This window comes from Megalops cyprinoides, chromosome 4 (assembly GCF_013368585.1).
Source record: "Megalops cyprinoides isolate fMegCyp1 chromosome 4, fMegCyp1.pri, whole genome shotgun sequence".
Lineage (NCBI taxonomy): Eukaryota > Metazoa > Chordata > Actinopteri > Elopiformes > Megalopidae > Megalops > Megalops cyprinoides.
Window position 1 is genome coordinate 27692008 of NC_050586.1, and position 14145 is coordinate 27706152.

Below are 14145 nucleotides of genomic sequence, written 5' to 3' on the forward strand. Positions count from 1 at the left end.
TTGAAAAAGTGATTGATTCCCTGTTGTGGGAGGGGGACTTCCCACAGCTCCCTCCATCTATTTACCATAAGTGATAGAGGCATAACATAAACTGGTTAAAAGTGGGTTTGCTGATCCTGGATCAGCACTTACAGGCCACTACCCGACAGATGCTTAAACAAAGCTGACAGAACCACCAACCACTTTTCAATCATATTTTGAAGGATATCAACAAAAAAAACACAACTTTTACACATTAAAGGTTAGACAAGTCCTTTCAGAAATAACCCTGGGGCAGATACTCTATATTCTGACCACATACTCCGCTCCTGCATTCCTCCCATCCCCTGTGTTCTAGAAGGTTGTCATAACAGGAAACAGGAGTTTCAAGTGCTGTTAGAGTTGCTACGCAAGTTATGAGTATTCTGTTTTAGTCAGAGACAGAAGCGTGAAGCCCACGGAGCTGAATATCTGGACATTGTATAGAATATCTATGGTTGAACCAACTGCAATGCTCCTGGCTGCCAGCTGCGAGACCCATTCTACCTCAAAAAGGATATTCAGTTTCAGCGTTGTGGCCGTCTCAATCCGAACCTGCAAAAGAGAAGAAAACAACAGCAACAGATGAGCAAGAGAGAGGAAACTCCCACTTTTAATGTGCTGAGCAATCTACCGTCTCTAAGATTATACTCTACATACAGAAGCACCACCTTCAAGGGGTTAAACAATGGTGTTACAGCCAGGATTCAAACCTGACACTGCTTGTTTGGCTAGAGTCATGCGGGTGGTGACCCATCGTGCCTCCTTCGACGGTGCACCTGAAGATTTGTCATTTTGTAAGGCGAAGGCAGAAACAGATGGCTAATGGGCCATAATGCTGCCTTCCTGCAGCTGCGACTCAATTAAAAGAGGGACAAATGGACACCCAGGTGCCACCTTCCACAAATGATCAGGCCCGCGACAGCGATGGACTTCCCCAAAGAACCCCCCCCCCCCCACCCCCGCCTCACCCCCCACCTCTCCTGCAACCACCCACATAAAGCCTGTCTCTGAAGTGGCTCCCTTCCCAGGTTCATTTACAGAGTGAAGAAGTGGAGCTGCCGTTAATAGGGCGAGCAAAGTCTCTGACCTCATACCGGCAACAAATGTTCACTCATCTCCCACAAAGTTGCCAGATTTCTTAATCACACAGTAACAGAAAGAGGTTGAAATATTGCTGGACAAAAAGCTCTTAAATTGGCAACCTGCTGGTACAACAGGCCCGTACTCACATAAGTTCAGTATCCCTCTACCCACAGCGCAAAAAGACAAATAAAAGAAATGAAATTAAAAAAAAAGAAAAAACTTGAAAGAAACTTAAAAAAAAAAAAACTTAAAGAAACTAAACTCCATTTATTAAACTCCTTTAAGCCAAGGTCTCTCCCTCTGATTGGCACTAATCCTTCACAATCAGGAAGTAATTGGGGGATCAGCAATGACTGACAGCTGTGCAGTCTTTTCCTTCGCAGGCCAAATATTCTGGACCTACTACACGCAGCCGGTCACTCAAAAACCCTTCCTGTTAAGAGCCAAACTGCCTTCTGCCACGGCCCTGCTCACTGGTGCCACGGTGTGACGCATGGAACCGGGCCTTCAGACCGTCAGCTGTGTGTGTCCCCAGGTTTAGAGACACCAGTCGCCAACCTGACCATAAGCAGCAGAGGCTCACTCCCCACCCCCACTGCAATGCATTCTGGGAAACAGCTGGGCAGATTGCATGCAGGGGGAGACTGGCGGCGTGGAAGCATGAACGCGGGTGACGGGGAGGATGTTGGGCGGGCGCGCCTGCTCTTCAATTTGCCCCTTGGGTAAATACCGCCTGCAGCTTTATGGAGTGGAAAAAGGAGTAAATAAAAATGCAGGGGGCCCATGATACGGGACACGCAGCTCAGCCACCATCTCTGCAACTGCTGCGTGTCTGCTGAGAGCATGCTGCTGAGTGCTGGCCTGGCCTGGCCAAAGACACATCCACTCCACACTGGGTCTGTCTGATCCTGGACCTTTTCATCAAAGAGTCCTGTGTTTATAAGAGTGTGTGTCTGTGTGTGCATGTGAGAGAGCAAGCAGGGTGTGTGTATGTGTGTGTGAGAGAGAGCAAGCAAGAGTGTGTGTTTCATTTTTCAGGTGCAAACTACCAAGACAGCAGCAATATTGAATGCCCTGCTCTGTCAAACTCAAATGCCATTTCTCCTAATGGTTCTCGTTGCATTTTCATTACCCAGTCCTAAGTGAATTGTGTTTGTAATAAGGTTATACTTCATGTTTCCTCTTTTTCCCCAGGAATTCTCATCTCTTTCATGTTGATAATTAGCCCACAGCGGTCCCATCACCCTCACTTCCATGTCATAATAAAACAACCGCAGTGACAAAGCTCAGACTCTTTGCTTCAAACAAATCGCATTCTGGCTGAGAGTGGGAGGAGGCAGATGTCTCGCAGGACAGGCCATTATCACGCACCGTCCAACTGCACAGACAAGCTCTCTGTTTCAGCTCAGAACATTTACACCATACGCACCGGGTAACACCGAAACGGCATACCAACGAGCGGCGGGAACATCACACAGTTTAACGGGGGGAACCTCACATACAGCAGGAGTAATGGGGGGAACGTCACACAGAGTGAAGACATTCCCCCCATTCAGTAACAGGTGTAATGGCAGGAACGTAACATACAGTAACAGGGGTAATGGGTAACGCCACACAGATTAACAGGGGAAACGTCACATATTTTAACAGGAGTAATGGGAGAAACGTCACGCAGAATAACAGAGGAAACATGTAGACGGAAGAAACATCAGTCTAAGTAAGAGGGGAGATGTCACTCTGAGCGCAGCAGAAACGTCACGCGGCAGAGGGGCTGCAGTGAGCCGCTGAGGAAGGAGGGGGGGGGCGCAGATGCGAGGGATCCCTCGGCCCGCGGGCCGGCCTTGCCCTCTGGTGCCTGCCATGTCCGCTCACGCTCAGCGGCCGCCCGGCGCTCATTGACATGACAGGCCTGCTTGTTTTGGCGGCGCTCGGACAGCTGAGCTCGCATAGCCGAGCCACTCCATGCGAAAAGGACTATCGAACGCCACAGGGGGTGGGGGGGCGGCGGTGAGGGGGCGGGCAGAGCTCTCAGGAAGCTGACACTGGGCCGTGGTTTCGACCCCCCCCCGAGCACCGCCCAATGGGAAACGATGCCCAGCGAGGACAGGTCATCTGATTTGTTGCACACATGTATCCGGCGAAACTGCCAGCTAATCACAGAGCCGGGATCCTGATTCCACCCACATAAACATTACTCCACCGCAGGCCTCTGTGTCGTAATCTGCCACACCTTTTTGTTATTGATTTTTGGTATTGATTTTTTTTCCCCTCTCAGCAAGCACCCTTTTACACCACTCCATTTTACACAGCAGTTCTCCATTTAATAGCTTGATCAAAGTACAGGGTACTAGCAGCTCACCTGGGAATAGAACCCGCCACCTTCTGGACTTACACGTAGATCTTTAAAAACTGCTACGGTGCCACCCTGCCATCTCAGCAGAGGGACATCAGTGAGAATGATCTGTGGAGCATGAGTGCCTAGGATTCTCTCAGCCCTGAGTGAACTGACAGCTGCCGAGGATACCAGTGCCTGCTAATGCAATAGCAGCGGTGTCTCCATCGGAGCGGGCTTATGTTTCAGAGTTCACCATCTCCCTCTTCCTCGCCATCTCTCCCTCACTCTACCTCTCTCTCCATCTCCCCCTCCCTCTCTCCCTCTCTCAATCTCTCCTTTTCTCTCTCATCTCCCTCTCCCTTTCTCCATCCGCCCCTCTCCTTGTTCCTCTCTCCCTCTCCCTCTCCGCTAAACTCGGTCTGGGAATCAGAGCAGCTTATCCACAGCGCCACAAAAGGTGTCACATTTAAACAGCATGCAAATGCTGGGCTGATTGTAATGCACTTTTTCACCTTGATGAATATTTCAGTGCCTTGCTAACGAATGCAGGCCAGCTCTGGTTCTCTCTCTGCCAGCGTATTAAACCCACATTAATGTCCAAGGCTTTTTTTTTTGCTTTCTGCATTTGTGATTTGATAAGAGAGCCAGGGCTGACTGAGAACATGCAACGTTTCCATTTACTGGTCCAGACTTTCACTATGCACAAAACCACAACATTTCCCTCTCCTTTACAGTACACTTAAAGACTTGCATAACAAAACATTACGTTTACAGACCATCACACTACTGTTACAGGTTTGTGCTGCAATTACAAACAGCATTTAATACAATTCAATTTCATACAACATAAATTTCATACAACCAGTATGTCATGACATGTATGTCGTGTCAGTGTTCTTAACACATCTTGACCAGCCACAAATACATCACATTTTTACAAACAAGACTGCAGACAATTGTTTAAAGTTTCTTCACCAACTATAAAGTGTTGAATAACTACACTTATTTTGTTTAAAAAAAAAAAAAAGAGTGCAACTGCACTCAGCCCTCATCTTGAAAATAATAATAAAAATAAAGATAAAAACTATTTGGTCTTTGCTGCCGTGGTAAACAAAAACATTAGCACCACTCCGGAAAGTAAAAGAAGCTATTAAATGAATCCATTTCTTCACCTTGGAGGCCCTGCAGACTGCAGAATCTTTATACCCCACAGAGTGGTTTCTCTGCACTGACAGACTGTGTGGTGCTGCTCAGAGCAGGGTGAAACCATGACACAAAGAACAGGGGTCGCAGGGGGACACGGTCATCACACGCGCAGAAACACGCTAACGCAAACATGCACATACATGCACACACAGATACACCCACACAAAACCTGACACGCACATATGTACATGCATACAAACTTGTGCCCACACCTATATACAAACACAAACTGGCTGAAGCATGCCTGTACGCACACACACACACACACACACACACACACACACACACGACCGCACGCACATACGACCCCACGCACACACGCACACACACACACATGCACATACACACAAGCCATTAAAATCCCCATCTCACTCATCGGGCCAGGAGTAGTTAAAGTCCTCATCTCTTTCATTGGGTTGGGGGCGGTTAAAGATTGGATCTCTTTATTGCCTCAGGAGTAGTTAAAGTCTTTCCAAGCCTAGACTCTGCCTTCTTTCTCTATGGACGCATTTCATACAGACAGGAAATTGTCCAGTCTCCACATTGCCCTTTCACATCTGCACCCCGTAACCCATCCATGGAGATGCGTCATGCATCTACACGCTGAACAATTACAAGCAGCGCGGGCCAATTACAGGCAACATTGACCAATTAGCACTGGGCAGCAGTGTAGCATAGTGGTTAAGGAGCAGGACTCGTAACCGAAAGGTTGGCGGTTCGATCCCCGCTGAGACACTGCTGCTGTACCCTTGGGCAAGTACTTAACCCAAAATTACCTCAGTAAATATCCAGATGTGTAAATTTGTAAAGAACCCTATGTAAGTCGCTCTGGGTAAATAATGTAATGTGATGTAAAGCACTGACGTCTGTCATATCGCTTGCCAGTGTCTGCCTAGCAGAGTAGAATTCCATTCAGCAGCTTTGTAGGCCGGCGCTGAACCCATGAGCACTGCTTGATTCAGGTGTGGACACAAAAATGGGACGATCGCAGCTACTGGCGAGGACCTGTCACAGGCGACGTCTGCTTTGCATGCAGTGTTGTTTACATGGTTTTGTCTGTCTGGCGAATCCCACATTATGGCGGGAATCTGAGCCACGTGATGTACGTGATGAAACTCGGCCTCAACGGATCGTCCTCGAACCCCACCACCCTTGGGCCCTCCGCCGGGGGGAGGGCGGGAGGTAGCTGTCACAAACTGAGGGGATCAAAAGAGCACCGTGCTGTCTGTTTCCCCAAAAGAAGCCAACTCCAAAATCACACACTCCCTTTTGAAGAGGAGAAGAGAGAGGGAGAGACGTGAAGCTGGATTTGATTGACTTTTCAGAACATTTTCAAAAGGGACGATAAGCCGCAACTCATTTCCATGTAGAATGGGAGAGGAGCAGGATGCTTATATCTGTCCTGCAGAAACACCTGACGCTGGGTGTGGAGCACACCTGATGCTCATCAGGTCCTGACACGCACATGCATACGGACACGCACACACATGTGTACACACTCATCCTGACGCTGGGTGTGGAGCACACCTGATGCTCATCAGGTCCTGACACGCACATGCATACGGACACGCACACACATGTGTACACACTCATAGAGACACACACACACTAACAAGGATGGTGATCCTTCCTTTCAGCAACACACACACAGGAAGGGCACTAAAACAGTCAGAAGGTCTTCAAAGAGGACCCCCTTGATGGGGACGGCAGCTCTTTCCTTAGCGCCCGGCCAGTACAACCTCGCTGTGGTTTAGTGACTGCTAAAGAGGGCTTGTACCAATTCCCCGGTGGCACAGTGCACATCACACACACGCGCCGCTTCGGTAAACATCCAGCCGCGTAACGGAAACCATGTCAAACATACACTCTTCGGGTTCCCCTGCATTTGCTGGGATCTGCTCCGCGGATTAATAATAAATGATAATGAATAATCAAGCCGCCGGACTCGTCCAGCATGGCGGAGAGGAATAATTCAGCGTAATGAGGCGGGCCTGCAAGAACCAGGGCAGGACTAATGAGGCCAGCCAACCCCACCAGGGGGCGACACTGATCGAGAGTTATCGGATTAAGCTTTGGTGGAATCGAAGGCTGGTAACGATCAGGGCAGGCTGAGTGATGGATGCAACACTCCACCTCCCCCCGGGTGGTCATTGATCGCCCCGATACAGAGAGACACTAATCAGCCTCAAGGCTACGCCAATTACAGCAGACAACCCAAATAAAACTGCTTTATCCTGTAAACCAATACACAAATGCTAATCGATAAGGGACCAATGAGGGTACAGTTTCTGTCTGACAAGGAAAAACTGTTCTCCACCTCTCTAAATCCCATACCACGTTTTTATGAACAACCAAAGGAGCAATTTCCCTAACCCAACAACAAGACATGTCAAGGAGCTTCAAATAGTAGACAGGATCGTGCATTATTTTAGTGTCCCAGTCTGCTTGTTGTTTGGCAAGACAAAGGCAAGAGTTTTCAATGTGTCAGGAAGTATGTCAGATCAGGCAGCAAGTAACAGTGAGTGTATACAGACACTGAGGCCAGGACAGCTTTCACATCTTGCTGTGGACAGCAAAGAGAACAAAGAAGCCCTCAGAAAACACCCTACCCCCACCACCACCTGCTGACCAAAGCTGACCAATTTCAGGCAGCGTTTGTCAACTGAAGGCAGTATTGGCCAATTACAGGCAGCCCTGAACAATTATTTGCATTACATTAATAAAGCCAGACATGAACACCGGAGGCACATACATATTATAAGTCATTCCAACATATTAATATCCATTTCTTGTGCTATTTTTGGCATGTTACATATAGAATTGCTAGATCTGTCAAAAAGGTCTATTTGATTTGCTTTGATAAACTCTCCTATCCAACATAGCACTTTGAAGAAACCTGCTGCTCTCAAATCCCAGCAGCTCCAGTCGTAGATGAAACTGAACAAATTATGTTCAAAAAAGTTTTAGAAAGTTTTTAAAAGTACATTACAATCGTACCCTAATACCGTATGAATCTGCTGTCCTTTACATTGGCATTGATATCTTAATAAGAAGGACTGCTCTAGTCATTCCATCTCCGCCTCTTCCATTTTTTGAATATCAGATGTTTTTAAAATCAGGTTTGGTGATTTTTTTTTTCCCAGACTCACCACCAGGTCCGGATCCTGCATGAGGCTCAGAATGGCCTCGTACAGCAGCGGCCGCAGGTCCGATTTGAACTTGACGGAGATCCACTGCCCGATGAGCCAGACCACTCTGCGACGGATCAGCTTATAGCTGCAGAGAGAGGGAGAGGGACAAAACCACCAGACACTGTCAGAACGGACAGAACCAGCAAACATCGCCAGAGCGGACAGAACCACCAGACACTGTCAGACCGGACAGAACCAGCAAACATCGCCAGAGCGGACAGAACCACCAGACACTGTCAGACCGGACAGAACCAGCGAACACTCTTAGACTGGACGGAACTAGCAAATGCTGTCAGACCGGACAGAACCAGGAAACACTGGCAGACCAGACAGAACCAGCAAACATGGACAGAAACAGAGTCAGAGGGACCGTGCTCATTGGCACAGGGGGTGGGGAGTTTGGAGCACAACTACACTCTGAAGGAGAAGGAGAAGGAGAAGGAAGAAAGGAGCAAGGTAGCGGGGGAGAAGGAAGGAGGGAGTGGGGTAAGAGGGGAAGGAAAGAGGACGAAGGAAAGGTCAAAGCAAATAAAGAGGCAGATGAATATGTGGTGGCTATTGCTATCATTCTCATTATGAACATCACTCATGCATCCAAGTCATCACCTGGCAGACACTCTCACCCAGGAGACATTCAGTGCTGCTGTGTCAGCAACTCCTTCATTTACAGCACATTAAAACTGTCCGGAAACTCTCACTGCCAATGGTGCCTCGCTACATAATATAATGAAAATAATATGAATATAATGGAAAGCCACATGATGGGAGAACGGCAGTTGTATAGGGCACGATGTGTGGAGGGAGGAGAGAGAAGCAAGGAAGAAGGGGATGACACAAGGAGAAAGGAGACTGTGATTGTGCTCATTATGTCTCTACTTACCTACCTACCTACCTACCATGCATTTATCTACCTATTATTCAATCACTCTACCCATTCTTCGATCTACTTACCATTCTATCAGTCTCTCTGTTCATCTATATATCACTCTATCTCTCTGCTTTTATATATCTCTCTACTTTTTCATTTGCTCAGCAGACACTGTCACCCAGAGTGGCTTACAGAAACATTTAGCTCCAGCGCATGAGCGCCTCCTCCTTTCAGAGCCCAAGAAAAACCACATTCTGCCTGACCTCACCAGACCGGTCAAAACCACCCAGCCAGACCCTGAGCACCAGAACACAGAGGCGGGGGCACGGCTTGCAACAGCACACTTCCCTCCTCAAGGAGGAAGACATAGTGGCAGTCATCTCTGTTTTTACCATTATCAATATCATGAATTTATTGTACTGCATTCACTGATTACTTGGCAAACGGTCTTATCCACAGAGCCTGTTCTCCATGCGTCTGTTCATGCAGCCCTTAAGGATATGTGCAATAGCTATCATCATGACTGGATAAAAGTATTAGGCAAATAAATTAATAAATGCGTAAATGAATGAATAATGAGTAAATGATGACTTCGAGGCATGTGCAATAATGAAAATGTGCCCGCGCAGCCAGAGGTTCCCGGAGATGCACTCTGTCTCTGCAGACCTCACAGACTGTGAGTCCAGAACCGCCCTTTACTCCATCAGAACTTTATGAACTCTGAATGACACCGGGGCTCGTTCTGGGCGGGCGGCCTCGCTCCTTCCCGACAGTGTCTTTGGCAGTCGCTTCGTTGATCTTTAAATTTGTTCAAAACCTGGCAGGGAACAGCTCGCTCCAACTCGCTCCTTGTGTCTGAGACCAGGTCAGGCCAGGTCACATTTAAACTCCCCCCCCCCTTTTCCCTCCCGCCGCAGAGGACTGACGGTCGGGCGGTGAGTCAAAGCAGTTCCGTCATCCTGACGCGGCCAGCGCTCTCAAACGCTCATGATGTGCTGTCACTCCCAGCAGAGATGATTAGCGGCTGTCCCATGATCCTCTATGCTAAAGTGAAGCAAAGACACTCATTTACTGCCAGATAGCCAGGGGTGCACTGGGGGTCATTAAAAGCACGCATTCCGCTTTTGGTTGAATATCCTTGGGCAAGGCCTTTCCCTCGAGTGTCCTGCTTCTCGCAACGCCTAGCAGGAGCTGGCCGAGGATCCTGGTTAACGAGCCGTCGTGCTCCCGGGCTCTACCTGATCATCGATGGAGTATTTGGGCAGATGGCACTAAATATCTGGTTAGTGCCTTCAGGCCTTCAGGCCTACCTGCTTTATGTATTATTATATTGTTATTTATAAAGATGAATATGTATTTTATTGTTTATACATAAAATATTCTTTTTTGAGAATTTTTTCCTTTATGCTATTTTTCCCACCCAATTTTTGAATCGCTAAGTGCACATTACACTTGTTTCACCATGGCAACCTCTGGACAGCAGCACACACATAGGGAGTGCAATCGTCAAACAGGCACATGCAGCGCCCGGTGCAACGAGGGCACCCTGTCCAACGTACCCACCCCATCCCTCACTAAAGGCTCCCGGTCACCATCAGCAGGTCACACAGCTGCGCTCGAACCCAGGTTCAGTCTGTGTTTGGAACAAGCCCCTGTACCGTCTGCGCTACTCAGGAGCCCTTCTTGAACGTGTAACTATTACACCTAAAAATATCTGAAATAGAGGCTCCCAAAAGCAGCTGATAATCACTCACTTACTGTCACATGACCCAGTAGCAGGGGCTGCACAGCTGCCTTTCCCATATATCTCAGACTGGTACCCCTCAGACTCACACAATCTAGCTTGGCCTTTGGAATACATACAGATTTGTGTTACAATCTGTTATGTATTAGCAGATGCACTTTATTGCTGTTGCCTGAAACTGGATCTCAAAAGGGTGGGTTATTCTAACAAATACATTTTTAATGTACTGTTTTCCAGCAATACTCTCTGACAGGGTACATTAGATCTACTGGATCTCCTTCCTGTTTTTACAGAAACAATACAAATAAATATCATCCTGACAGACCAGAGCAATGTAACTCAGACGGGAGAGCTCCAGTCCCCTGAAGAAGGTGACGTCGCACTCTAGAATTAAGGGTATGATTGGTTAACTGAGCAAGCAACCTGGGCTTTTAACAACAACAGGCCAATCACATCTCTTCTCAGGCACTGTGACCAAACATGCTGCACTGAGACAAATGTTACTACGACTCCCTGACAGAACTATTTCATCCTTACTACTTAGGATTCCACAGCACTGTATAACACAATGTAGTGTTCAAACAATGCACCGGATGTTCAAACATGCAAGGAAGACTGGAGAGGAGCCATAAGGACTGAGCAATAAGGAGCTGCTGACTGAGATCTGATCAAATTTTTACTTCAGAAACGGAGAAGCGAGCCAGTGAAAAAGGAAGCTGTAAGTGGGGTTCCACCCCCTGTCTCCTGCAGCAACGTGCTGGGCCTGCTGCATGCACCACCCACAGCCATTTGTACCCTGCCTTTCATTATTTTTCAGCGGCGTCATACTGCGTCGTAAATCTTTACTTGGAGTATGCGCTTAATTTACATTTACTCCTGTAAATGCGTTTTGCTCGTTAATGGCGGCCTCTCGTTCTTTGATCACAGTAGAATGCTGTAGAATGCCTCCGAACGGCTTGCTCATTAAGAGCGATTTAACATGTCATTGTCTAAAATGTATTTAAAAGAAAAATTTGGTTCTGTACTCCATGTCGTATCGCATCTGTTATTGTGACCGGTGTTATGTCTTCCGAAATGGCTCAGCTGAAATACAGCGATTGTGGCTTTCAGCAGACTCATGTATTGCAATGACTGTCAACACAGCATATGTTCCAGCTGACGCATTTGCTCAGCAAAAGCCCTTAACCAGGGCCAATCACAAGCTGCAAATTTTACATCTTTCATTTCCCGTGGCATGCAAATAGTACATCTAGATTTTAACCTGTTCATTTGAGCACCGCCTTCTCAAGAGGGCAATCCTTGGGATATGAACCCTACCCCCATCGCTGCCTTCTACCGTGACATTATATGACCTAGACCCTCTTTATCCATGATAATGACACGCTTCCCAAACCAACAGGCAACTTCAGCAGGATTTTGGAAGTTAAATTCTCATTCTGGGCTAGGCAATGGCGTCCTCCACACTGCCACGACCGCCAGCTTCCCCCCATCTCTCTAACTTGACTAAAGCTCTGTCATGTCTCTCACAGTGATTTCTACATCAGCAGTGCAGGAATCCATTCATAAACGTAAACCTATGTCTGTCTATGTCTGTGTAATTCTGCCAGGAAGGTTTGACGCCACAACTGCTGCTATCAAAAGTGAACTTTGGTTTGGCTGCCCAGTTAGAGGTGTGAGACAGGAGAGAGAAGAAAAAGTACAGAACTCAAGAATCTCAAGTTCAAACAAAAGACAAAGTCATACAGTCAGTGGAAATGTGCTCTTGTTCATACTGTTCTGAAAACTGATTTGATCTGAACTATTCGCTCAATAACTCAGAATACATAAATGCCATTCTGTTGAAACACATTGGGCTGAAGAAAAATACTTTGCACGGTACCGTCTGGACACTTCTTGTTCTGTCTTTTCCTTATTGTCAATATCACTTCAACAGGAGGTTATAGTTCAGGAACAGAAAGTGAACAAGAGGCAAAAAAAGAAAACAGAAAGAAATATGTCAATTTTTCTTACAGAAATGTGTAACTCTGTATTGTTTGTGGAGATCTTTTCTATCACTTTGGACGGTCTCGCATTTGAAAAGTGGTCTCGTCTGCCACAGCTGCTGGGAGACACTGACGTTCGGGATGGTGGATGAGACAGGAGGTGACAGGAGGCTAAAGGAAAGGTAATTTGCAGAATGACAGAGCATAAGAGAAAGAGGCAGTTTAGACATCAGCCCCGTCTGCGTCCAGCGAAATGTCACCTGGCAGGCGGCAGGCTCCGCGCCACTCTCTGCCTGTCGTCCCTCAGGGGAAGAGGCGCAGCCAAAACACCCCTTCTCCCCTTCTCCACCCACCCTCCGTCCCCTCCCTCCATCTTCATGTCGCCCTTGAACCCACAGCCACGCCACCCTGATGCTTTCCCTCTAGCCAAAGATATGACGCTGAGCTCAGCGGAACTTCAACGAGGGACTTCCAGGGCACAGCATGAGGTTGCTGGAAGTGGTGCTGGCGGGCCATTAGGGGGCAGTCTTGGCTCTGGACCAAGTAAACCTAAGGCCTCAGCACAGAGATGGGGATAATGTGCAGTAGAGGGTGCCGTCTTTGGGGTGAAAATTTAAACCCAGGTCCTGTTTCATCGTGGTCACTAGAGATGCCATGACACTCAAGTTTTAACCCCCGCCATCAGGAAAATTCACTTGACATCTGACCACCTGACCACCTACAGCTGATTGGCTACACAGTCTCCAGCAACCTTGAATGTCCAGGTCATCCTTGAGAGACCTGAGTTCTCAGTGAACCTTCCCAGTTTAATCCAAACTGACAAAAAAAAAAATAAATCAGTGGACCAGAGTGAAGCAAGACCCATGAAAGCCGAAGGACACGAGAGGAAAAACAAGCCCTCTCATTTCTAGGAACACACGACTGCAATAAAAATATTTATTAGATTGGAATTCAATGCTTATGAATGAGGAGCTCTCCTTGTTGACTCTGACAGTGGAAAGTGCCTTCTGAACCTGTGGCTTTGTGAAAAACACAACGATGTGGATTATAACCTCAGACTCAAAGTGAAGTATACTACCTCTCTTTTCAGGACACAGAATCACAGATGTGTTTGGGTCATAGCCTGACGGTGGGTGGAGTAACCCCTTAGTACCAACCGGCGGGCTCCAAGACCCCACACGGCTTGCATGAAAAAACACCATTGGCTAACAAACTGGTACTTTGCGATTTCTGGCACTACGAACAGAGAGAGAAAAAGAACAAAAGCTACTAAAACCCATGGCGATGATTTGTATTCAGAGCCAGAGAGAGAGACAGGGAAAAAAAGACGGTGAATAATAGATGCCAGCCTCCTCCACCCATCGCCTTGTAACAAACGCCTCTGGACTGGCTGTGCCGGTGGGCTCCGCCGCTGCCATATCACCGGCACGCAGCTTCGGAGGCGTCGTCTCAGAGATTTGGCATCCTGCAGAGTCATCCGTTAGCACATGGCCGTGGCCAGGCAGGGGGTCGCGAGCTTAACGAGTGACAATCCGCTCTATCGAGGCAGCTTATCGGACCGGGCTGAACAGTGACAAGGAGCAAACAGTCTGTGCTCTGGCCGTCGATCATATTTCATAACTTTAATGCCCCTGTCTCTTTGAGAGACATCGCTATTAATATTTATCACCCTCAGGGCTGAGGCTACAAACACACTCAGACGCTCACAGAGGAAA

At 47.7% G+C, this 14145-nt stretch overlaps 1 protein-coding gene across 1 annotated transcript in view; it reads right to left on the reverse strand.

Annotated features, from left to right (window-relative positions):
* The window catches only part of ipo11 (importin 11), a 157004-nt gene that overhangs the window by 92776 nt on the left and 50083 nt on the right, over positions 1-14145 (reverse strand). The window contains exons 16-17 of the mRNA XM_036527298.1: positions 7795-7921; positions 540-573 (exon numbers count right to left, since the gene is read on the reverse strand). Of these exons, the coding sequence (XP_036383191.1) occupies positions 540-573; positions 7795-7921 (161 nt within the window). The remainder of the gene's footprint in view (positions 1-539; positions 574-7794; positions 7922-14145) is intronic.